This window comes from Platichthys flesus, chromosome 10 (genome assembly GCF_949316205.1).
Source record: "Platichthys flesus chromosome 10, fPlaFle2.1, whole genome shotgun sequence".
NCBI lineage: Eukaryota > Metazoa > Chordata > Actinopteri > Pleuronectiformes > Pleuronectidae > Platichthys > Platichthys flesus.
In genome coordinates, this window is record NC_084954.1 from 4729461 (window position 1) to 4754496 (window position 25036).

Consider the following 25036-nt stretch of genomic DNA (forward strand, 5'->3'; position numbering starts at 1 on the left):
TCTCCCCCCCACACACACACATACACGACGCTGTCCTCTCACCAACTGCCAGAGCCCCTCTCTGAAGATGCAGGCCCATTTGGAGGGTCACCAGCTGTTTTAACCAAAAGAGGTGTGTTGCCCTCGACTGGCGGCACATGATCCTGTGGTGGAGGGCAGACGATCAGCTGCAGGATTCCCTCACAAGGTGGGGCCTGGGACCTGCAAGGAGGGTCTTCATATTCCTCTGTCTGCATCCATATCAGACACATTCTGATCTCCTCACTTGTAAAGTCCTTCCTTTCTTTTTTTTTTTATTCTGTGAAGTTCACGGTATCAATAACCCACAAGTGCAATGTGGGTAATCCCCCTTGGATTTGGTCCAGGGTTTCTTGTGAGGCTTTCAAAGCAAAGCTGAGTGTTTCCATTTCTAAAGGAACAGATGACCGACTGAAAGACATCTCCCAGAAGCCTCTCACGCTGTAAACCAGCCTTCTCTCCACCAAAGAGACAAGTGGTGGGGACACAATGACAAAGTTGGATTTATGATATGCTCGCGTTTCACACTCTGGTGTGTTCCCAGAATTAATTAACTCCAACTGAAGGGTAATTTCCACTGTTGGGCACGTGTGCATCAGTGGCCTTCTTTCTCCCCCACTGCATGATGCCTTTGTCATGGAGCAACCGAGGACAATAGAAATGGCTGTGTGAGTGATGTCCCCATCTGGTAGACTGAGGTAACTGCATCCTAAAATTCTATGTTTATAACTGGTATTTGGTTTGGTTGGGAAATGATTTGTTGATTTATAATTGTGTGTTTTAATTAACATAAGCTAAACTAACTATGTCTCATAATAATACATCACACTGTGCGTTGTCTTAAATCTCTTTATAGCCACTGTCAAAAGCAGGACAATAGCTCTCCCTGTTGTCAGATTTACGCAATTACAACCTGTGTGTCCTCTGTCTGTCTCCCACGGGGGGACTGCATCTTTTCACTTCACTGATATATTTAGCTGATGTGAAATTTTGTCTGACAGTTCCCCTACAGCAGAGAATCCCAATTAAAAGAGGCAACGCTGCCTTGTGCCAAAACTTTCAGAGCAGTGAACAAAATGTCAGGTCACCAGTGAAGTCTGCAGCAGAGAGCTGTCACATCTGGGACTTGTATTCAATGAAGTCAGACAATCAGAAAAATTATACTTGCGTGACACCATCTTTGTATATTTTCTAATGTGAAATAGTAATGGTGGTGAAGGAGGTTTGAGCTGTTTCTTGTTCATTCAAGAAAATTCTGGGATCGCTTGGAAATACAGTTGGTTTGCACTTAGCAGCATGTGTAAGAGTAATATTCCCCATGTTTTATAAGTACAGCACGAGTTAAGCAGCAGTCTAATGGCTTAAAGACACTGGTGCATCACAAACCTCATGTGACTCTGCGGGACGTAGCATTTTTCAACGTTTCAGCTTCAGCCCTGCAGGAGTGTTAGGTGTTGTTTGTTAATCAAGATAATTGGGTAAAAGCTGTGTTTGTACAGAAGAAATACACCCATGCACAGTTTGAGTGTTTGGTGCAGACGAGAGAGAGAGAGAGAGAGAGAGAGAGAGAGAGAGAGAGAGAGAAAGCGCTCTTACAGTAGTCCCTTGCTGTGCCTCCCTCAGTGTCTTCCCCCCAGTGAGAGAACAAATGAGGAAGCACAATCAAAGATACGGGGTTTGTTTCCTGCCAGGAAACAGTCCGAATTGATTTCCTTTGTGTCGTTGCCTCTGCTTTGCATCTGCTCCACGGAGGAGTGGAGCAAAGAAAGAGGAGGAGGAGGAGGAGAAAAGTAGGGGACAGAAAGAAAAGGCCATCAGAGGTCATCCTGCAGAGCTGCAGCCAAACTGTGGGGAGTTTCTCTTAAATCCAATCCATCTGCACCGACTGGGATTCTTTGGGGAGAACACCTGCACCGTGCCGAGTCCTGCCTGCCTTTCGTCCTCATAGGAGCAACATCTGGCAGAGGGGCAAGTGGATTCAATAAGAACATCTGCACAGCGGCCGGCAGCCAAATAAACAAACTGCCCAAATGAAAGTCGTCACAGTTCCCAAATACAAGGCTGCACTGTTGACCACCTTCCCCCCCCCCTTTAATCAAGACCACATTATGTATTGGAACAGGTTACTGGGGAACTCTACAAGAGCTTAAAAGAGAGCTCACGTCTGACAGCTGACGTGTGATCCATGACATAGAAACTGCACTGGGACTTTCGTTGATATACTGTCCATTTTTATGGTACAGTATATCAGGAAAAGAAACGTTAACTAGGATGGTGAGCACATGAAAAAAATGGCTGTATTTTTAAGAAATGCACTTTATTTGCAAAGCATTGAGCAAATATATGAAAAATTCATTGGTTATACTGTTATTTCAATACTCAGCTCAATATCGTGCATGTTATCATCGGAGAAAACATGTTGAAATTCACTGTTTTTTAGTCTTCATGATGTGAAAGGTTGTGCACACACACACACAGGCACACACACGTACACACACAGACACACAGACACACACACACACTCTATCTGTCTCATTCTTTTTAAGAAAGGAGCCCTGAGACCCATACAGGATCCCTCGGATGCTGCACCGTTCCAGCCCTGAGACAACCCTGCACACTTGAGCAGCAGTGCACACTGTAAGTGCACACGATTGGCTTATGGTGGTCACGTGACTGCAGACTGTAGTCCCCTGTGTTAGGCAACATAATTGAGGCTTCCATATGGTATAGATCAGATGTAGCCTTCACCACAGCATTCCTGCAGCACCGAGGTTCTGCAGCGCTCTCGTTTCCACAATAAAAACTGAGCTAATCAAACAGCTACCATGGAACATGACGCAATTATGAACCTCTCTTTTTATACTACATCTCAATTATCTCAACGCTGTATGCTGAGCAGACTCGGATTAAAAACTGTACTTTTTGTGATTCTTGGTTATTTTCAGAAGCGAATGCACTCTTAATTATCTTACGCCTGCTCAAAATATAATCTTACAATAACCAGGGAGAATAGCTGTATTTGTTGGAGAGGAAATTGTGCTGCTGCTTTTTTGTTGCACTGCAAAATGTCCCATTTTATTTTAATGGTGGATTATGCCAAACAAAACAAAACCCTGCCCACGTGTACGGGGGTTCATACAACAACTACGTAGGTTGCCGTAATAAGCCAGATTGTCTTAAACCCTCCTGTTATGCTGCAAGAATCCTATGAATCCTGTGATATTATATGATCAGTCACTGTGCATTTCCTCCATGCACTGCACACTGAAACGATAAAGTGGGTGCATTCATGTCACATACAGAGATAATGTAAATATGAACACTATCATACAATAAACAAATGGATTTATCTGCATCCCGGATTTGCTACATAGAGACAAAGCAACATGCATTTGCTGACAGGAAAATAAACAAAATAATTAGTAAAATTTAACCATTAAACATTTATAGATACAGGGAACAGGAATATACAACTTTACATTGTACATAGTCTAAAAGCAAGTATTAGCCTCCTAAAGCCAGCATACACAGATTTTGTACAAATTAAATACTGCACTGCATAAACACCCCAAGAATCAGACTAGATGCTTTTACATGAGGCAATCGTTAACATTTATCTGGTTACTGTCTCCATGGTGAGAGAGCATTCTTGCATACATTAATTAAGTTCAACTGAGCTTGTTCTTCTCTGCAACCAAGCCCATGGGGCCCTGCCCATAGATCCAGTCCACTGACATCAATTTACACCACTGAACTGAGGGATTTAGGATCCCAGCATTGATGTGTGATGCGATGAGACAGGGATGCTTCATTTCCTAACGCAAGAGGATCCAGGTAAATTGATTTTTATGTATCATCTTTAAGGCTTGTCCACCTAAGTTATTATCTTGTCAAAAAAGGTAAGAAATTTGTTTTTTTCCAGGCTTCAGGGGCTCTCCTGATAGTTTTATCATTTTTACTGGTGAAAGCTACTAAATCCAAGTAGAAATTGACTGATACTAGCTTCTAACATCAGAATGTTTGCTATGGTTTCCACATTTTCCCCAGAATTTGGGCCTTTTGACAACAGCGGGTATTTAGGTATATAATAATGGGGCTTTTGCCACTTTATTTTTTACATTTGTTAGACTTATCAATCGTTTTGTAAAGAAATACATTAAAGTGTAAGTTGAGGTTTGATTCATATGTATTAGTTGCTACAACGTGAAGATATTAAAGCATAATACAAACATCTTACAATATACCTTCAAAAGGTTCATGCTCTAAAACGTTTTTCAGTGAGGCAAGCGTATAAGTTGGAGAGGACAGGTCATGGTGGATATTTTTTATTCCGGGGTGGTGGATCATGGTGGCAGCTGATGTTGGAGCATGATGGTGGATCATGGTGGTGGATCATGGTGGGGGTGGATCCTGATTGTGGACTATGATTACACCCAGACTTATTGATATACAATAAACCTACTCATACAGTCTCCCATCACTGATCATAACTTCTCAATTTCAATTGTCATTGCTGCTCCCATCATCTCCATCAGACAGTTTCTTATGTACAAATACTTTAAACATTGAATTCCATTATGTTCCAAACTGTTTCTTCTAATCATTTTTGTAAATATTGTTATTTTGTTGTTGTTCTCAGTTATATGAAGCATCTATTGCACTTTTGTCCGTCCATGGAGAAGGATCTCTCACGTGTGGCTGAGTTTTCTTTGCTCGTTTTTCATTACTATTGTTGAGGGTTAAAGATAGAGGATTTGCATGAGGAAAATTGTGATTTGTGAATATCAATCAATCAATCAAATTTGATTTGTATAGCCCATATTCACAAATCACAATTTGTCTCACAGGGTTCAACAAGGAGCGACACTTCCAACCAAGACTAGTAGAAAGAGTTTATAACTCAATGGAGAGGTGTGTCAATGTTTAAAGTACTTATACATAAGACAACTGTTATTGCCAGTCTATAGAAATACAACTTGATTGATTGATTGATTGATACTTCAAGTTTATCCTTGGTTTTCCCAATTATGTTTTTACAACTATGCAACACTTAAAGACAAATCCTCTGATCTACTTGGCCCTCACGGTTTCCCGTAGTTTTGTTACACCGTCACACTTGCAGTTGGACCGGGACCAGCGAGCAGCGGGAGCAACAATGGCGTCGTCGGGCTTCTAGCTAACGGTCGCAACCGCAGCTCCCTCTCGCCGGGTTTGAATCTCGCCGCCACAGCTCGGGAGGTGCACTGTCTCTTTAAGCTGCGTCGGCCGCTCCGTATCGATCGATCCTCCATTTTCCAACACGCAGCGGCGGCGGTGCGAGCAGAGCTCCGGCGGCCAGAGAGCGAGCAGAGCCACCCCTCTACCTGGAGAGGACGCCGGGGACCCGGGGGCAGCCATGGCAGCGAACATGTACCGGGTTGGAGGTAAGCAAACGGCGGCGGGTGAGGTGGAGCTGGGGGGGGAAGAACGTATCACCGGCCGCGGACGTGCGGTGGGTTTGTTTTATGGCGGACTCGCTATGATTCGCCGCGGGTGTTTTAAAAAAAAAAATGTGTTTACAGAGCGTGCTCCGTCTTTTTCCTTCCCTTCGTTTATTCCCCCCCCTTCTTCTCCTCCTCCTCTTCCTCCTCCCCCCCAAGCCTCACTGATGATGATGGCGAAGAGGAGGATGGCTGATGAAGAGCAGCGGTCTCCCTCTCGCCTCGTTTCTTTCTCTCTCGCTCTCTCTCTCTCTCGTTTTTTTGTATTGTTGTAACTTAGCTCGAATCCCGCGACACAACTCCTCCAGCAGCGCGGAGCCTGACGTGCGTTGTGTTTCTATGCGTTGTGTTGAAGTTGAGGTGGAGACACACACACCTAGAAAAGTTTTGGCGTCTCTCTCTTTTACACAATAACATCCACTCAGACCTGCAGACTCCCTGAAGACTGGCGGGGAGGAACTGATGCTTCTGCAGGGAAAGAACAAAACACCCCCCCCCCCCCCTCTCCAAACCAAAAAAAGTTAAAGGTGACCTTGTTTACCTTTGTTCCAGCTTCTTAAAAAAATGAAGCTGAAACATAATTAAAGATGATTTTTTTTTCCTGCACATCTTTAACCAGGGTTTCTTCTGCTGCTTTTTTCTTTTTTATTCAGGCAACTCCAGTTAATACCTAATTAAGATTCCAGTTTCCCCCTCCCACTCATTTTCTGCTTATGGTGCTGTGATTCAACACAGCTTAAACAAAGCAGTGGTTAGTGTTTTTCTTATTTTAATTATTTCATGCAAGGGTGGGTGGACCAGGAGAGTGCTGCAGGATTTTCACTCATTGGGAGGAAATTGCTGTAGTGTTCCAACGCAGCTGACTTCCGATGCGCGTTGAGCTCCCGGGCGATTCGCTGGACCTGTGTGGTCGTTTTCAAACGTGACCTGCGGGTAAAATCGGGACAACTGGCTAAGGAGTTTCCCCAGAGTTCACCTTTCGGTAGGATCTCTGCGCACACACGTACACAACAGCAACAAATCCTCACGCGTTACTCAGGTCGAGGGGTGGAGCCAGCAAAGGAAGGACGTGACGTAAAAACTCTGCTGCAGAGATAACGTGATTTTCCATAACGCACAAAGACGCCGGTGTCTTCTACTTGGGAGACACCTTGTTCACAAGAGGATATTTTTTTATGCTATACGTGCATCTGCATCGCATTTCGAACAGTCGTCAAATACGTGGGAGCTGCAGAGTTCAGTGTGTGTCTGAAAGCAGTTTACGTGAGATTGCCAATCGTCCCAGTGAGTTGCTCCCGGTCTTTTCAAGAACTTTACCTGCCAGCCCCCTTAGTAAATGTCTGGAACATGTCTGAGTGAGAGCACGTGATAATACAGCAGGAAAACGTTCGGGTGATGGATGATGTTTTCTTACATGTGACGAACGCAAAACTGAAAATAAACCGTATAGAATACAAAAAATACTTCCGGATGAGAAGGCGGCGTCTCACTAAGGTGAGATTCAAGAGCTTTTGGTGATGAAGCCCAACGTCAACATGATATCTCCAGCAGAGTTTGTCGTGTCCTGCCTCCCCCATGCTCTATGCTTTGAATGCATCTGACCCAGAACACCTCCTGCCACGTTCTTTATGTATAAAAGGCAAACTCCAAAAATTGTCTGCACCCAATTTTCTGCTCATTTTGCCTAAAAAGGGCTTAAAAATGTACAAAAAAAACTGTTTGTAAGACTGTAGATTACAGGTGTAGCCTGTGTGAGCTGGTCAGCCTCCTTTTTCATCAACTGCATTCTTTCATTCAAGTTTGTTTTGATATCATTGTAGTCAGCTCTTTCCTAAAGCTTATGTTTTAGGCCCTGACCTTTTTGTGTGTTTGCTTGTTGTTTGCTTGGTGTGTTTGTCAGCAGGATTACACACAAACTACTGAACAAATTTCTATTATCCTGTTCAATTTTGGCTTGGATCCGGGCCGAGGGGAGGATCCAGACCTCTTTATTGCAAGATAGGTTGTTTCCTGGCATCTTCCAGGGAGTAATGTGTGGATCATGATGGATTCCAAGTGTATACATGTCCAAGAGAGATGCAGGCAAAACATGAGCGACTCATTACATTTTGAAGATGTATTTATATACAACGACTGACAAAACAGTGTCTCCTGGTACCTGGAGCAAAAATAGCCCGTAGTGTACGTCACTGTCCTCTTAATCAATCAAATGAATCAAGGCCTACCTGAGTGAGAACCGGATTACATCCAGAGCAGGGCACAAACTTAACACTTCACCAGCTGAATGTTGGTGAATTTGTTCCGTCTCCTCACTCTGTCGGCCTTTTCCGCGGCGCCACCAACCAGCCGAGCTTGTTTGTCTTCTCTCCAGAAAGGTTATTTGCTTGCAGAATAGTAACAACGAGTGATTTATGCTAATTGTAGCTTCAGGACGGTGTATTATTTTGCTCCCCGTGCCGCAGCGCCCTGCCGTTTAAAATGAAAGTTAATTTAATCAAAATGAATTAAACAATTCACATTAACAGCAGAACATTGTTCTTTTTGATCAGAATCACACATACAAGTTATTGTTCGCCTTTGGAAGGCAAAACCGAAACATTTACAATTCAGGCCTACTTGTTCATTAACCGAAATTAATCTGAAAACACAAAAATCACATGACTCAGTAAAAAAACTGTTAAATTGCTGCTCCACAGTCGTAATTGATATCTAAAACACACAGAATTAAGGCCAAAAATCTGTCTCACGATTGAGTGAATCTTCTCCTGAGACCAGTTCAGCTCACGTCAGAACAAAGCAGGGCCCTTGGAAAGATGGCCGCCACTTTGCAAGACAATGCTGGATCATCTTGGAAAAGCAATGACTTCCCTCGTGAATGAGCCCTGGACAAAAGCCGGCTTTGTAGGCCTTGATGTCTTTGTTTTTACCGTGCAGGCCACAAGCCATTCTTCCGGTGCCTGCAGCGCTTCTTCCGTGTACTTAACCCCACTCACGTGGAAGTAGAAGCTGAACCATGAGTCTTATCATCTTAAAGGTGGAAAGGGACGAGAAACGAGCAGCGCAGAGTTTTATGAGAACAGGCTCCAGAAGTTTTAAAAGTCTGAACCTGCAAAAAGTCACTAGGAAGGACTCGCTGCAGATTTACTGCTCGGGGAGAAATTACTCTCGTGAGACAATGAGAAAAGAAATAGTTACGTTAGGATCTGGATTTGAACACTTTAAAGGATATGTTCTCAATGTTTGAACATGTCCTTAAACCACAGCTTGGTGCCCGTATGAGCATTGACACAGGATTTGTTTGATGCAATTACTCCTAATGTTCACACTGGTCATCAGAAGATCTCCTCCCCATGCACTTTCACTGTAAACGATATAAAAACAAAATCCACAAGAGGTTTTCCTGGGTGTCTCTGAAGGTAATGTCAGGCTTTAGCTGACGTTTGGGGTTAAAACCACACAGGGGGCCGTGTTGTTGGGGGCGTGGTGTCTTTGATGCACCACTGAGACGTGAAATAGGATCCACAAAGTCCAGTTTGAGCCACAGATCTGTGGATTCTATGGCTTCTCTGATGCCAAAATAGTGCACAGCTGTTTATAGTGCTGTGAGGCAAGTCTTCACAAACTAGGAGCATTATCATTGTGGTTATTTCTTCTTTTATCACAATGATCAGGTTAAAAGGAGAAATACAGAACTGACATTACCATAGTCTACTACAGCACGAGTGCATGCATTCTGGTAAGTTTAGCTCTCGTGCTTTGCTGCAGCTTAAGTTAAGGCAGGTAGGGTTGTAGTCGTAGATGGACAAGCACCAGTCTTACTTTCATAAGGAGAGAAGTGCTCCATCTACAGCCTTTCAGGATTAATCCATTATTTTTGCCATCAGGATCACAACTTTGAACTAGCCCAACCTTATGGAGGCTACCAGGTCTCACTTAGATCCTGTTCAGACCTGGTATTAACATGTGCGGACAGGTCAAAGTTCCTAACTTCATTGCTTTGTCCCCAGTTGCCACTTATGAGCAGATCTAAAATGATTGGAAAAGTGTGTGTGTGTGTGTGTGTGTGTGTGTGTGTGTGTGTGTGTGTGTGTGTGTGTGTGTGTGTGTGTGTGTGTGTGTGTGTGTGTGTGTGTGTGTGTGTGTGTGTGTGTGTGTGTGTGTGTGTGTGTGTGTGTGTGTGTGTGTGTGTGTGTGTGTGTGTGTGTGTGTGTGTGTGTGTGTGTGTGTGTGTGTAAGAAAGAGAGTAGAGCCAGGTGCAGTTCAGTGCTCTGCATGCAGCTCTACTATGAAATAAGATTTTACCCATTTGAAAATAAAGAAAATCGATATGTGGCGGTCGATGTTTATATTGTGGTGGTGGTGGCCAGAAATAAATCAATGTATGGGAACCACTGAGAAGAGTACAAATATTTTCATTTCGTAGTGAAGCTGTAGCCGGTCAGAGCAAGTCAGCTGAGGAGGCGATTCTTCAGTGTGGCCCAGGACACACCGACTCACACAGTTTAAAGACTGTGTCCACATGCGTCCCAGACCACGTCGGAGGGTCGGATCTCGAAGGCCCCATACACACCTGGTATTAACATCTGTTGATCCGATCACATATGCAAATGAATCAGACATCATTTCTGCTCTGGAAAACCAAGTTATGTTGTTTTTACCCTGTCTGAGAACACAAGTGTGTGCGATGTCACTTTGTGTGTATCGGTGTGTGCAAGAGGGAGAGAGAGAGCAGTGAGAGAAGCGCTGATTGAATCTCGTGCAGCTGCATTCTGAATACAGATTTTACCATTTTAAGTAAAGTGTGTGATATTGTGGCGTTGGTTCCAAACAAATCAACGAGAATATAAAAGATATGTTTGATTCGTGGTGAGGACGTCAGCTGAGGAGGACGTCCTTCAAATGTGGCCCAGGACAGATTCACCGTTCACACTGTTTAAAGATGCTCCCCATCTCTTAATAACCAGTGTATACAGCAGAATGGATTATAGAGAGCATGTTTTATGACTATTTTAAAAATCGTTGCATCTAACTTTTAAAAAACGTGTCTGTTCCAAGACTGCTGACCAGTGAAAGCTCTTCTGCAAAATGTGCTTTACGTGTTGTGGTGTTTACCAACTCAAAAAAGTGGCTAACTTTGGTGTCAGCGCCCACATTTCATTTGGCTGGTGAGTGCCGAGGATTTTCTCCTCGCTGCCCGTGAGGATTCAGAACCTGCTCCAAGGTGTCGCAGTGTTTACTAATCTACAAACTGACTAACTTACAAACTTTGACAGTGCCCACACTCTGTTTGGCTGGTGCCTGGTGTTAATTGCCCACGCTGGCAGTTGCTTCTGTCACAGATCTGGTGGGTGCACACACTCGTGGGCAGAGTTAAGATCTGAGGCTTGTTTCGCTGGCACCCTGACAAACACAGGCACGGTCACTTCAACCGATGCACGACGGCTATTAGAGACGCGGGCTGTTTTCAGACATGTCCTCCGGTTAAAATACGGAGAATCGTCTCCGGAGTTTACCCAGAGTTCACCTTTCACACATGCAGGAGGCAGCGGGAGGTTCTCTGCACAGATGCTTTCACAACAGCAACAAATCCTCTGCATAATTCAGGGGAGAGGTGGAGCAGTCATATTAACTCTGCTACGTAGTTCATGTGATTTTGTTCTCAACACACAGACGCCGGGGGGGCTGCTCTTATTACCACAAACTCTCCGGGCATATTCGTCGGTTTCTTCTTTGTGTGTGTCACAGAGATATGTTTTCTTTATTTTTGTATTCATTTTTGGATCTGTCTCGTGCTAGAATCCAGCTGCTCTATGAATCCAGCGGGGGGGTCCACTGCTGTGTTCACACATCGACTTCTCCTGGATTCCTACGCACATTATTCTACGAGGCCTGCGGATTTGCGTTCACAACAATCGTCAAATTTCCATTGATAACTGCACAGTGCATGTACACAAAAAATATGCATGTAAAATAGAAATAAACAGGCTTTGGCGCGAGCTCTAGCTGCCTTGTAGCATCTTAGCAGGAGCACCGTTATCTGGAATTTAATATTTTTGTCCAAAATGCTGAAATGGTTGTTTGAGAGGGAAGTTTTGTGTAAATCTTACTTAAGGTTGCTGCTTAATCCAAGTTAGAACAAGTTTAAATTAAATCAAGTCAATCTCTGCTTAAACATCATTAGGCAGAACAAATTGATATATCAAAATATGAGTACTTTATGTGTTGAATGACGATTATCTCTCAGGTCAGAAGGAGAGTGTGCAGAGCATTACGCATAACTGACTTCATGCAGGAAAGACGAGAGTAATCGATGAATAGATAAACGCTTGAGTCTCATTCTGGGCAGAGGTGAGCAGCTGTGTCGAGGTCTGATCAGGGAAAGTAAGTTGTATCAAAGTGTGAAAGAAAGAAAGAGGTGACAGATTGATTCAGGAGATGAAATCACCTGCCATTGCCATAGAAACCCCCTTCTGAGTCATCTCTTTCCACGGTTGCTGCTCACAATGAAAGACACGCCCCTCAAGAACCCTTTCTCACTCAGTGAGGCCGAACGAGACGCTTCTCTAACGGGTTGAACGCCACGATCCTTTATCAGGTTCACCCGTGTGCGAGCCTTGAATCTGGGGGGGGGTGGGGTGGGGGGTATATGTGCGCGTGGACGAACGTGGGCAGATGTTCACGTTCTCCGTTTCCTGCCTCTCTGTCTCCCGTCTTCTCTGTAGCTTCTCAGCCCTTCTCATTATACTGTTTATAGACACCGCCCCTGTACTTACTCAGGCTGCGTCAGGAGCCTCGGTAATTTTCTGAATCCCAAATTAACTGTGTCTGTGATGAAAATTGTCAAATGCATTAAAATTGGCACTGGAAATTCAGATTTGAGGCTTAAATTCATAGTTCCTGTAGAAATGTTTTTGTTGAGATTGCATTAAGCACTGAGGTATTTGGAAGGTTTGGTGTTTTTTGTTGTAATATGTGCAAAATTCACAGAAATGATGCTACCTGTCTCAAGCACTGGGTGTACAGCCATGAGACTTCGCTTGTGGCTTAATACATATTGCATGGCAGCGGAGGGTGGGAGAGGCAGTTTCTCTGAAGCCAGCAGGAGGAACAGTTGGTTCTCTCAGGTGATCACCACGCCTTGGCAAATAGTCTGATGATTCTGCAGCAGAGGGATTTACTGCAGAGCTGAAAAGTAACAAACAGTTTTTATAATCAGGTGATATTATTCAAGTTCAAGATGTTGGAAAATGAAAAATGGAAAATCCAAATTGGTTTCAAAATAATTGCTTGTTAATTTGATTTTAATGTATGAATCGCAGAATCCATAAAACCAATATCTGCAGCTGTAATTCATTGTGTATACCTCAAAAAGTTTCCATTGAATAGTTTTCAGACCTTTGAGAATAGATGAAAAAAATCATTTTGTGTAGTTTATCATCTCGACCAGTATCCGTTAAATCAGTTCTGACAAGACTTAATATATTAAACTGTTGTGAATCATTCAGACCAGGGATTTAAATGATAAGTCCTTAGATTATCCTGAAGTTAGTTCACATAGAACACAATGTCTGGTCCTTTTTTATTGACGGGCTAAGTAGTTGAGATGTGAATCCATTAGTAGTGTATTTGTGTGTATCAGGCCACAAGCGCTGCAACCACCGTTTATTTCCTTGATTCCTCATTTTGTCCATAAAATGTCAGAAGTTGGTCAGAAGTGCCGGCTGTGATTTCCCTCAGCCCAAAATGATGTATTCAAATTGCTGGTTCAGTTTGCCAACCCTCCGAAACCCAAACAGATTCGGTTTATGGTCGACGACAAAAGCTGCAGATTATCACATTTGAGAAGCTTTAACCGGCGAATGTTTGGAACATTAGACCCTGACAATTAATCCTTTATAAAAAAAAAATAGTCGCAGATTGATTTTCTGGTTCCAATTAGTCCTCCATTTCGAATTTTAATTAGTGCACCTTTTGTGTAGTTTCATTTCTGATGTTTCCTCTTAATTGAAATGTCTTCCTCGTTTGTCCGTTTACGTCTCTGTGAAGTTGTGCTCGTTTTCCGTGCGTGTGACACCCTCCAGTCTCTCTCTCTCTCTCTCTCTCTCTCTCTCTCTCTCTCTCTCTCTCTCTCTCTCTCTCTCTCTCTCTCTCTCTCTCTCTCTCTCTCTCTCTCTCTCTCTCTCTCTCTCTCTCTCTCTCTCTCTCTCTCTCTCTCTCTCTCTCTCTCTCTCTCTCTCTCTGTACCCAGACTCCATCAGTTATCTCATGTTGTCTGTCTGTCTGTCTGTCTGTCTGTACCCAGACTCCATCAGTTATCTCATGTTCTCTCTCTCTCTCTCTCTCTCTCTCTCTCTCTCTCTCTCTCTCTCTCTCTCTCTCTCTCTCTCTCTCTCTCTCTCTCTCTCTCTCTCTCTCTCTCTCTCTCTCTCTCTCTCTCTCTCTCTCTCTCTCTCTCTCTCTCTCTCTCTCTCTCTCTCTCTGGCCTGGTTTGAATCAGCCCAGCAGACTCTCTCTTTTGGGGCTCGGTAACATGTCTTGATTGGCTCGCACTAAATTCGACTGCACTGTGACGTCGCAGGTCCCGGAGCCAGCGGATTGGTCGACGCGGGAAGCGGGGGATGGAGAGCATGAGGGTGGATGGGGGGGTTATACGCGGATCGAGGTGGCGGGAGGGATGATGGGAAATGGAGAGACGGAGGGACGCTGCTCAGTGCCTACAGGCCCTCTCCTCCCTCTCTCTCTCTCTCTCTCTCTCTCTCCCCCTCTCTCTCTCTTTCTGGTGCTCTCATTTTGAGTTCCTCTCCAGCTCGCTCTCTACCAGGTCTCAGCTCCTCACATGGTGGAAACTCCTACACGCAGTCCCATCACACTCTTGACTGTCACCGCTTTCTTCCCTGGGTTTCTCGCTGGAGGGGACACAACTTGAACTTATAAGCGATTCCATTCCTGGTAACCAAAGTTCTAGAGCCAGGAAAAACGTAGACGGCCTTCTGTGTCCCATATCCCGTATTTACTTCAAATGTACGAAGAGACGTGGCGTCACTAACCCCCAAAAACGTGTCTATGTGTGGGATTGTTTGACATGTTTCAGTTTGAAATGGTTGCGATGCATTTTGGCTCTTGAGTGACGGGTCCCTCAGAACTGGCACAAGTCAAAAACGCAGTAAAATGCCATCATGTCTCTCTGTGGTTTGTCATGAGGTCTTTTGAACGTGGACATTTTTTTATAAAAATCCTAATATCGACAGGGAATATTTGAAAAGAACATCTCAGTGTCCAAGGTCCAGTAGATGGTGTCCCGCTAAGCTTTAGTTTTTCAAATAAACAGATTTCCTCATCGGTTTTCACATTAATATAAAATGAATAATTTGGAATTTTAACAGTTTGCCAGACAAAATAAGCTGCAGGAAGATATGAACATAAACTCAGGGAACCTGTCACATACTTCAGGGTAGATAATTGGTTCAACTGACAGACATCTTCGTAATGCTTTATTTTACTGTCCCGCTATTTCCTATTAATTTATTAAAACCTTCATGGAAAGAACCACATCATCTGACAGTAATTACAGGAAAAATACAGACTGAAATCTTCAGGATGTAATTTTAGGTCAGTGAATTGCCACAGATTAATTTTCACTTTAATCCCAGGGAATTTTGTTTTCTTCTATGTTAAAATAGTCTTTGTTCATGCTAGACTTCTTGTTTGTTTGTTGACATATTTCTCATTAATGGCCTGTGTAGCTCATCTGCTGTGACCTGAATATAAGTCATAAGAAATAATTGATACTTAACCATCTGATCACTCCTCCCTATTTTAAAAATAATTAGTTTCAAATTGTATGGTTTGGTTTGGACCATTTTCCATATATTTAATAGATTCATTAATGAATAAATTGATGGATAAATCATATATATATATATATAAGGTTTCAATTGTTAATTGCAGCCTTTATTCATAAATGACCTTTACTTTATGTTTTGCTTTGAGACACTTTCAGTTCAGTTAACCGCTGCAAATAATGGGTTTTCCATTATCAGTTCAATATATTGATTATTTGATAAACTGTAAAAGATTTAACTAAAGAAAGGTAAAAGTGCTTAATTAAATATAATTTACTGTGAAGAGAATCAGCGAATCCTCACAAAAAAGCCTGAATCTTCGGATGTTGTGTTATTGTTGCTCAAGAAGTGAATTCATTGTTTATCTCATAATCACAATGTATTGGATCATTAGGCTGCTGAATGACATCCTTGCTTTGTTTCTCTTTTAAGATAAACTGAAGAAAATTGCAGATTACTCATCTGGTGATTTACTAATCGTTTCAACAATTAATTGATTAGCTCTAATCTAGGTTGTAGCTTAAGATGCCCTCAAGAGTCTGAATAATTTCTTTCCTGCACATTTATTTCAATAACTAGTCCGGAAATCCCAACTGGTCATAAACCCTTTTGTCTGACCCCTCACCTCCGGGCTGCCGTCTCCCCAGAACAAGCGCAAGTCAAATATCTTGTTTTCATTTTCTATCTGCTCCGCTCCATTTCCACTTGGCCTATTTGATATTCAAGCAGCGGAATCTAGAAACAAGCTGGTACAGGGTGAAGAGTCGATGGGCGGGATGCGACCACCTCTCCGCGTCTCGTGGCGAAGCTCGAGCAGTGAACGTGTTTCTGCGGTCGCCAGAAGAAGCTGTCATAGAAATTACACTCGACAAGCTTTTATAAACTGCTGCCGCCGCTGCGCTGGTTAACCCACAAGAGGAAACGTTAAGTTCTCAACATCTTTATACACTTCAGTGCGTGTGTAAAATATTGAGGAAATATTTAATTGAGTGAACATCATACTGGGCCAGTCAGCTGGGCATACGCAGGTCAGGTAAAGTCATAAAACCTGTGAATTTACTTCTTAAGGCTTTAGAAGGTATTAAAAAGTCTTGAATGTCATTTTCCAAGGCTGTAAATATTTTCTCCTGCCTGCTGCAGACGATCACATTTAGTCATAACTTTTTCTCTTTAATATACGTTTGTACTTTCATGCAGAAGGTGGAGGAGATATGTCTTATTTTTAGACATCATAATCTCTGTCGAATCATAACGGGCAAGATAAAAAATAATATTATAATTATTAAATATAATTGGAGTAATACGTAATTCTTTTCATCGTTTTGTGATACTTATCTGCCTCAAGGTTTTGCTAATTGATTTATCTTTTCAGGTAGAATTATGGATATATACAGGTGATGTGGTTCAAACAAAATATTAACCCATAATTAAAATTACTGACACTGAATTTGAGACTTAAAATTAATACATTTTGTGATGGATAGAAAATTACTTTTATTAATTAATCAGTTGTCTCAGTTTTCAAGGATGATGCACTTTCTGGGTCAATTTGTTGTTGTTGTGATTTTACTGTTTGTAAATATCGTTCACACAGGACGTCTCAAGGTGTCTCATTAGGCCTCATTTTACAGTCAAAACAAGTTGTTAATTAACCAATTAAAAAAAAAAAAAATCATCTGCACATTGAATCACACTGAAAACTAGAACAGAACTCAGTAGATCACATATCTCGGCCAAGGCCCAACAAAGATTAAATCTTGATGCACCAGATTGAACAGACTCAGCAGTTGCATCAAGAACTCTGCATTATTTCTATCCCAAAAAATTGAATAACACCCTCTCTCACAATGTCAAAGCGGTGTAAAGAATTTGCTGGATCCAACCATTCGTTTTTAATTTGTCAAATTAGGTTCATTAATTTCCTCTAAATTTAATATATTATTATTATTCCCTGATGTAGCTGTATCTATATCCTGGAGCTATCTGTCCATAAAGAAGAGGGGTGGACAGACAGATGCTTAATAAAGTGTCTGTAGGTGAACTTTTTCCTTTCAACTCTGCCAGTAATAGAAATGCTTGATAGATTTGGACGTTAAGTGCAGGTCCTGGGTGTTCCAACACGATGGCTGAAAGCCCAAACCAGCTTGTGTTGGACTGTTGGAATAAAAACACGAGTCGGTGTGGGTCGCCGTTATGCTGGTGGAAGTTTGGACAATGTTTTTGGTCAAGATGATGTGGGGCCTGAGGGAGCGTCGCGGATGGGGAGGGGGGAGGTTCGGGGTGAAGGGAGGATAGCTCGGGCTCCAGGCAGCCGACCAAGTGTGGGGTATAATCTGACAGCACTCAGCCAAGACACATGCAGGGCTAAGACCAGGCACCCTACCAAGACCGGGGCCTGTGGGGATATCCTGGTGAGAGCTAATCCTCCAATGGGCCTGGAGCAGCGCCAGGAGCCATACACACACACACACAGAGACACGCATAGTAAAGCCACACATGCGCGCTAAAGCTTGTGCATTCGCCCATATACACCCACACACATGCAAACACACCGTGCATGCTAACAACACACACAGAGGGGGGTTGGATGAACAGAGGAATAAGACAAAGAAAGCATGATGGCTGAGGAAGTATGAGACTGCAGTCTGAAGTGTGTGTGTGTGTGCGTGTTTTGTGTGTGTGTGTGGTCAGACCTCCCAACTATAACTGAATCTTGATGTAGTTCAATATGTTGTAGATGTGTCTGTGGATTGATTAAGCCATTCATACGATGAGTTTCCATCCAAATTGATCACAAACCAAATTTCCCCATAAATCTTCAAAGGAAAATGTTTGTTTGTGCATTTCTGTCCGCTGCTGTCACGTGACTGTTGGGTTTGTTGAGGTACGCAGTAGGTGGGATTAATCCTCTTGTGTGTTGAGGAGAACACGACGAGATTAAAACAAAAAACCATGAAATTGTCAATGTCATGAATGCTTGGTGACAAAGGGTGAACTGCATGTTTCCTGTATTAATTCAAATACATTTACAGTGAACTCATTTGTCCACAAATGGCTGAGTTTCCACGTTTCCTCTCCTTTTGTGACATTTCAGTCATGTGTCATTATTTATTCTCTGATTCTGCTGCTCTCGGTCACATTTATCTTTTATCGATGCACCAGATTGTCCTGTTTTCAAAATTTCTGCATTTCAACATAACAAATTAATCAAGTGATCTCAGGGAAAATTGCGTGGAATACTTGAAATACCTGCAACTGTGACTAATGATTGTTTTATTTTTCTTTTCATTCCCCTCTCTCTTTCTCTCTCTCTTCCTCCTTCTTGCTGTTCCTCTGCAGATTATGTTTATTTTGAGAACTCGTCCAGTAACCCACTGCTGATCAGGAGGATAGAGGAGCTGAACAAGGTGAGTGTGTGTCTCAGGTTGAACAGATAAAATCCGTTTTATTCTTGTTAGTATATTTTCTTACACCCTTGGTTTACTTCAATAAATATTCTCCCTTTCTTTTCACATGAACAGAAAATATATGCACTGTTTAATTTTCCTATTCTCTTTCAGTTTTATATTTTATAAGGAAGCCCAGTGTCATTATGTCTCTCACCCTGCAAGTTATTTTATGGAAGAAAACATAGATTTTGTTTAAAAAAATATAAATGGAGGAAAAAAAGGGTTTGAACACTTAACAAATATTTCTGAATTTAATCCAATATAGACCTAAAACACAATCTGTTAATCAAAAGGCAGCTATTTTCTTGTTTTAGTAATTTTAGTTTCAGATGCTTCTCTTCGGATATGACAATAAACAATAAATCACTTACTAAAGAAATTAAAAGTTTAAAAAAAGTATATATTTCAAATAATGTTTTATGAGACACCTGTTTGATTATTTACTTAATTGAAATTATTTTTGTAAGAAACTAAACATTTTATCAGATAAAATCAACATAATACGTCAGCATTGAGAATTGCTCATATGTTCAATACGATAACGATAGTTGTAGAAATAAAAGATATATCGATAATATACGATTTTAAGATTATGAAATGTGCGGTTTAAATCAAATACATCTTTATGGCTCTGGAGGCGGTAAGTTCTCCGTTGTATTATCACATAATGTTGCTGTAGAAGGTGACGGCGGGTGAGTCTCAGCCTTCAGTCTCGTACATTGTTCAGTCAGAGGAGCAGAAAACGAGTTGTGTCTCTGTGGACTAGTTACAGGTGCCTCTGTGTCCCGGGCCTGTGCTGGATAATACTGAGGCTGTTTAATGTGATTGACACAGAGCTCTGAGTGAGCCGTCTGTTCTGTCTGTCACTGTCAGTCTCTCTGCTCCTCGGGGATTCGTGGGTTTCTCCTCCACGAGGCTCGAGATAAATGTCTAGAAAGTATAGAGCAGTGTGAAAGGGAAAAAATCACAGACAACCACCAACTGCTCAGAAATGTTGAAAAAGAAAGAGTTTGGATGGAACTGGCTTTTACGTAATAGTCTGCGTATGCAATGTTAAATACTCTGAACTTTATAACACTAACAGATATCACTCTCTTGTATTTAGTGCAATGAATTTAAAGGAAAGGATTTAAAAAAAAAAAAATGTAGAAACACAAATGACCAAGCAGGTCAATTGATTAAACTGCTGATTATTACCTTTATATCTCTTTCAGTCCAGAGCGTAGAAGACAATAATACAAAATACAAAGAAACATGATGGTGTCAGATTGATTATTTTGTTGGACCAACCAAGTTTAGTTTCATATAAATGGGAAGTTTAAAAAGCTCTTATTTAGGAAGGCAGATCCATAATATTACCGTAACTTGGTTATTAAAATAGTTTGTTTTCCTGTTCACAGTCTGTCCTTGAACGTTTAAGAGAAATATGCTTCATGTAACATCTTCAAATTTATGGCAGCTCTGTCTGTATTATACCTACAAATGTCAATTTGTGTACGCCAGGCAACAAAAGAAGGGAATATAAACAAAATTGTGAAACCTGGAAAGCCTTCACATTTTATTTGTAAAGAAAAGTGTTCATTTGGTCTAAAAAACATAAAAATCATAAATCAGCAAATCCTTTGTGCCGAAGCTTATTTTTTTTCCAAATGTAGACTTTCACAAAATTGGATTTTAATTATTTTATAATTGGCAGAGTGGCAAGTCTGATTATAAATGTCTGCAGACTGTAAAAAAAAATGTCTCCACTTTGCTTGTCCTCCGTCATCCCCCCTCTTTCATCCTCTATTTATGAGAGTTTCTAATCCAATGTGCTCTGCCTGTACGAGGCTGCGGATATTTTTGTTACCTGGGATGTTGAACGTGGAGCTGCTGTGTGACGCACAACAAATTTAAGACGCGTTCTGTCAATAAAAGCATCATCAGCATCATCATATCAGATTGCCAAAGATATGTAACGCATCAATATTGTAATCTATACTCTTTTAAACTTAAAGCTGTTTTACTCTCTCTCTTTTTAAGGCACTATTCAATAAGACGTTTTCGTGAAGCTCCTAATTTAAAAACAGTGTTGCATCAAAATACCAATGTAGTGTTACTGAGGAGAAATGAATCTCCGGACTGCACAGAACACCCCCCCCCCCCCCACACTCCTTCCCTGTCCTGCAACTGCAACACTTATTGTAATTTGGAGAACACTTCTGAAGTCTCACACTGCGTTTTTTAAGCCAAACTTAAAAAAAAAAAAACTAGCCTCATTAATGTGTTTTTGTGTGTGTGTGTGGGTGCTCTGTGTGCGGCACCACTAGTTGCCGTGGTAACGCCGATTGTCTCTGGTTTGCAGACAGCCAATGGGAACGTGGAGGCCAAAGTGGTGTGTTTTTACCGGCGCAGGGACATCTCCGGCACACTCATCGCCCTGGCAGACAAACATGCAAGTGAGTGACCAACCATAACCCATCCAGCAAACACCCGGCATGAAGAGCTCACCAGCCAGGACTGAGAACCAGTTCCTTTTGGCAGACCTCTGCAGAGTTGTACTGTCTTCACATCCAAATCCTCAGAAGATTCCTCTGAACCCGAAAGCTCGAGCCCTTTTTGTTATGAGGCTACATTTGCAAACCAGATTCTTATCGAGGGGGTCATACACATTTAAATAGTTTGTGTGCTGTTACCGAGCTGAGAGAAACACTCCACACTGCAGCCTCCTCTGATAGGTCTGATTCCAGGCAGCCTTCGATTTGCTGGATGTTTCGACATGACGACACCCTGTTGAAGTGTGGCTGTGTGGCGTGCACCTGAATGCGGGCTGCTTTTTAGAGCTTGGAGCAAGCCCCGCAGCCTCTGGAACAGCTGGAACACATTGAATGGGCTCAGGCTACATTGTGCGGCCTTTCTAAAGTTCCAGGTTCCACAAGGTTTTTCAGGGAGAAAGACAGTTAAACAATGGATTTAAAAATGAATGAATGGAAAGAACAAGGTTCAGTTGAAAATGGTGAATGATGGAAGACTTGCAGGTTACCAACGTGCATAAAGAGACTTCTGACGGCCTCCCCGGTGGTCAGCTGGAAACGATGCCTTCAGGGCACTGACCCTGAGTGCCTGGATTCAAAGAGTAAAGCAGAAGAGAGTAATGTGATTTATTTACACTTAACAACGTTTCGTTTTTTTTAAACATGACAAGAAACTTCCTGTTTTGGCACAGAGCTCTATTCTCCTAATCTGACCTTTTGTTGAAGCAGCTTGGTCATCCAGACAGAGAAGATACAAGCCAGATGTTAATGCAGATTCAAACATTTATTTGTATTTAGGATAAGGATGTGATTTATAGGAAGAGAATTTACCTTTGTCAACACTGAGCTCCATCCTAAGTATAATGTGAGTTAGAAATTTATAGTCGTACTTTACTTTGCTAGTATCATTTTTCAATACAGATATTTTTGGACATGAAATTATCCCATTTAAATGCTTGCAGTACTGTCATAAATACATATTGTAGTGGGATTAAAGGTGAAAGTATTTGTCCAAACTCAAAAGTATAAACATCTGTTCTGAAAGGCCACGTTTTGAGTTGGTTTTGAATGTTGGTGTCATCATAGAGCAGGGGATGCCCCAGTTAGTAGTGCAAATGGGAAAAATGGTGGTTACTTACAGAGAGTCTCTCCTGATGGGCATTTCTGATCTTGTGCTGAGTTGCACACACACAAAGTCTCCTAGGTAGCGTGGTAAACTCCATCTGCTCAACCCTCCTGTCTCTGTGTACCGTGGGTGTGAATGTCAGGTTGTTGGTTTTAGAAAGTTGTACGACTTGTCGAATGCAAACTTCAGCTGTCGAACAGTGGAGCCTTCTGTTAGTCGCTCCGTGATCCAGTGAACGTGTCACCTTCTGTGACGGCTCTATTTTGTAGCCCAGTGAGTGAAAAAAAAAAAAGGGCCACGGGTGCCAGAGGAAAAAGGGCCGAAGCTGTTCGAGTACACGGTGACACGACCGAGCGGGACTGTGTCTGGTCCACATCTGATGACCTGCATGTCTCTGTCTCCGTTTGTGATGTGGTGCAGCATGAGTAATGTCAACAGCACTCGCAGACAGCTTATGGTTATGTCGGCTTGAAAGGAAGGTTTGAACTGTGGTTAATCGTGCGCCTGCTACCTGTGCCGGGCCGTCCGGAGCACAACCACGACTTAATGACACAGTTAAACTTAAACCATACAGACAAACTTAAAAGCAGGGGAATTCAAATAAGCCTAATTACATCAATCATAGAAATTGGTTAATAGAGGTACATCCTGACGTACTGCACCCGAGCTGTCGGTGTTCAGGCAAAAGCAGCCACTAGACTTTGACTGGGTGTGGCCAGCTCAGTGTGTGTCTGTGTGTGCGTGCACAGAGATGGCCTGGGGGTGTATCCGTGGCAGCACCGGATTGTTTGTTCTCTTGGACCACACAGCATCAGTTTCCCAGTGTGCGTGTCCCTTTTTTAAGAAAGTCTGTGATTATTTTTGACTGGTGTTTGTGTGCGTTCATACAGTCGCTGCTTTATCTGAACACACCTTTTTTTATTTTTACTGCAGTTTGGGTTTATTCTGCTGATGTGGTTCTCCTCTGAGTTTTTTTAAAGCCCCAATATCGACCATGGTTTGAGGAGAAAACACATTTGAATGTGTCTGGTTTCTCGTTGCATGGCAAGTAAACATTGATATTCGAAAGCAGTCGAGCTCAAACCCAGCGGTGGTGTGATCCTCTGGCAAACTGACAGACGTGGCAGGGCATTGTTTTTTGAACCTGGAGAAATGTTTGTGTTGGTTGCTCCTATGCCGGCCTCTCAGATTCGGCTGTGCTCATCCAGCTGCAGTTTGGTGAGGGGCTTCCAGACATTTGCAATATGTAAAAAATGCATGGCAGGAATGGCTGCGCACCGCATGGGTGTGGGCTGTATCCTGTGTGTGTGTGTGTGTGTGTGTGTGTGTGTGTGTGTGTGTGTGTGTGTGTGTGTGTGTGTGTGTGTGTGTGTGTGTGTGTGTGTGTGTGTGTGTGTGTGTGTGTGTGTGTGTGTGTGTGTGTGTGTGTGTGTGTGTGTGTGTGTGTGTGTGTGTGTGTGTGTGTGTGTGTGTTCCTATGCATGATGAACTTCAGTTTTCAGCTTTGGGTCCTGCCACAGGAGTTACTGAAGGGGTACATTTAATTCAGTTTCGTTATGGATCAGTGGAGAATGGCAGCCGTTTGTGTGTGTGTGCGCCTGTACGAGTCTGTGTGTCCTCGTGTGAGTCATTGATAAAATATTTTTGCTTGCAGGGATCCTGAATACTCCCTCAACAGGGCCTCCAAGCTCCGCCATAAGCCCCTCCCCTGAGAGCAAGGCAGCCTCCTGAGTGGTCAGCTTCCGTGGCGGACTTGGCATTTTACCTCGCCGGCCCCTCCCTTCAGACGTTTGAATTTGCCATGACTCAGACCTTATCCTATTTTTGAAATGTGGCTCCTAGCGCCAGTAAACAATAGACAACAATAGCGCTGGTGAACTGATGCGCACAAGTAGAATCCGTAAATTCCCTTTGAGACGCGCCGGTAGTGGACTGTTTATCACAGCCAACGTTTGGCATGGGTGCCAAAGTGGATCATGTGTCCACTTGTTTTTCATGTGACTGTTCTAGAAGTGAGTACCAGGAGTCCCTACATGGGAAAAGCCCCTTAATGTGCCATGTTGTACCGTTTTAGTAACACAATCACTCTGTGTGGTTTACAGGACTCATGGTATTTAATAGTGAGACTAGGTTCCACAGTGATAGAATGGATTTTCTCATTTTCTTACCGGGCTGCGGAGCTTTATGAACCGTGGCAGCAGCTTTGCCTTGTGTCGCTTCACATCGAGTTGTTGTCCCCGTTACTGAGCTCATGGAGATTTCATGGTGTCGTTAATCAATGATACGTATCTAAATGAGCTTATTAGTTTGAGCTTCATAAAAATCCAATCACGTTTACTGTTTGTCAGGGAGGAAAAGGGACAATGATGCTAAAATGCCCTTTTTACCACTGTACACACAATTTGCTCATTCATTAGGTTTATTCAAACGTTTTCACCTTTTTGCTTGCAACGAAACTGTAATTTAGAAAACCAGGTTACAGGTAGTAAAAGCATCGTGCATGTTAACGTGCACTTTAGCATCCTGTCTACTCTCAAACTTGTGATTACACAAAGTTGTCCACTACGAGGATCTCTCTTCTACTTCCTGATACAGTTTAGATTACACA

At 42.5% G+C, this 25036-nt stretch overlaps 1 protein-coding gene across 1 annotated transcript in view; it reads left to right on the forward strand.

Annotated features, from left to right (window-relative positions):
• Positions 1–5133: 5133 nt before the first annotated feature.
• mta1 (metastasis associated 1) overlaps positions 5134–25036 on the forward strand; it is a 39578-nt gene continuing 19675 nt past the window's right edge. Inside the window, exons 1-3 of the mRNA XM_062397639.1 lie at positions 5134–5441; positions 18680–18747; positions 21134–21227. Of these exons, the coding sequence (XP_062253623.1) occupies positions 5414–5441; positions 18680–18747; positions 21134–21227 (190 nt within the window). The 5' untranslated portion in view covers positions 5134–5413. The remainder of the gene's footprint in view (positions 5442–18679; positions 18748–21133; positions 21228–25036) is intronic.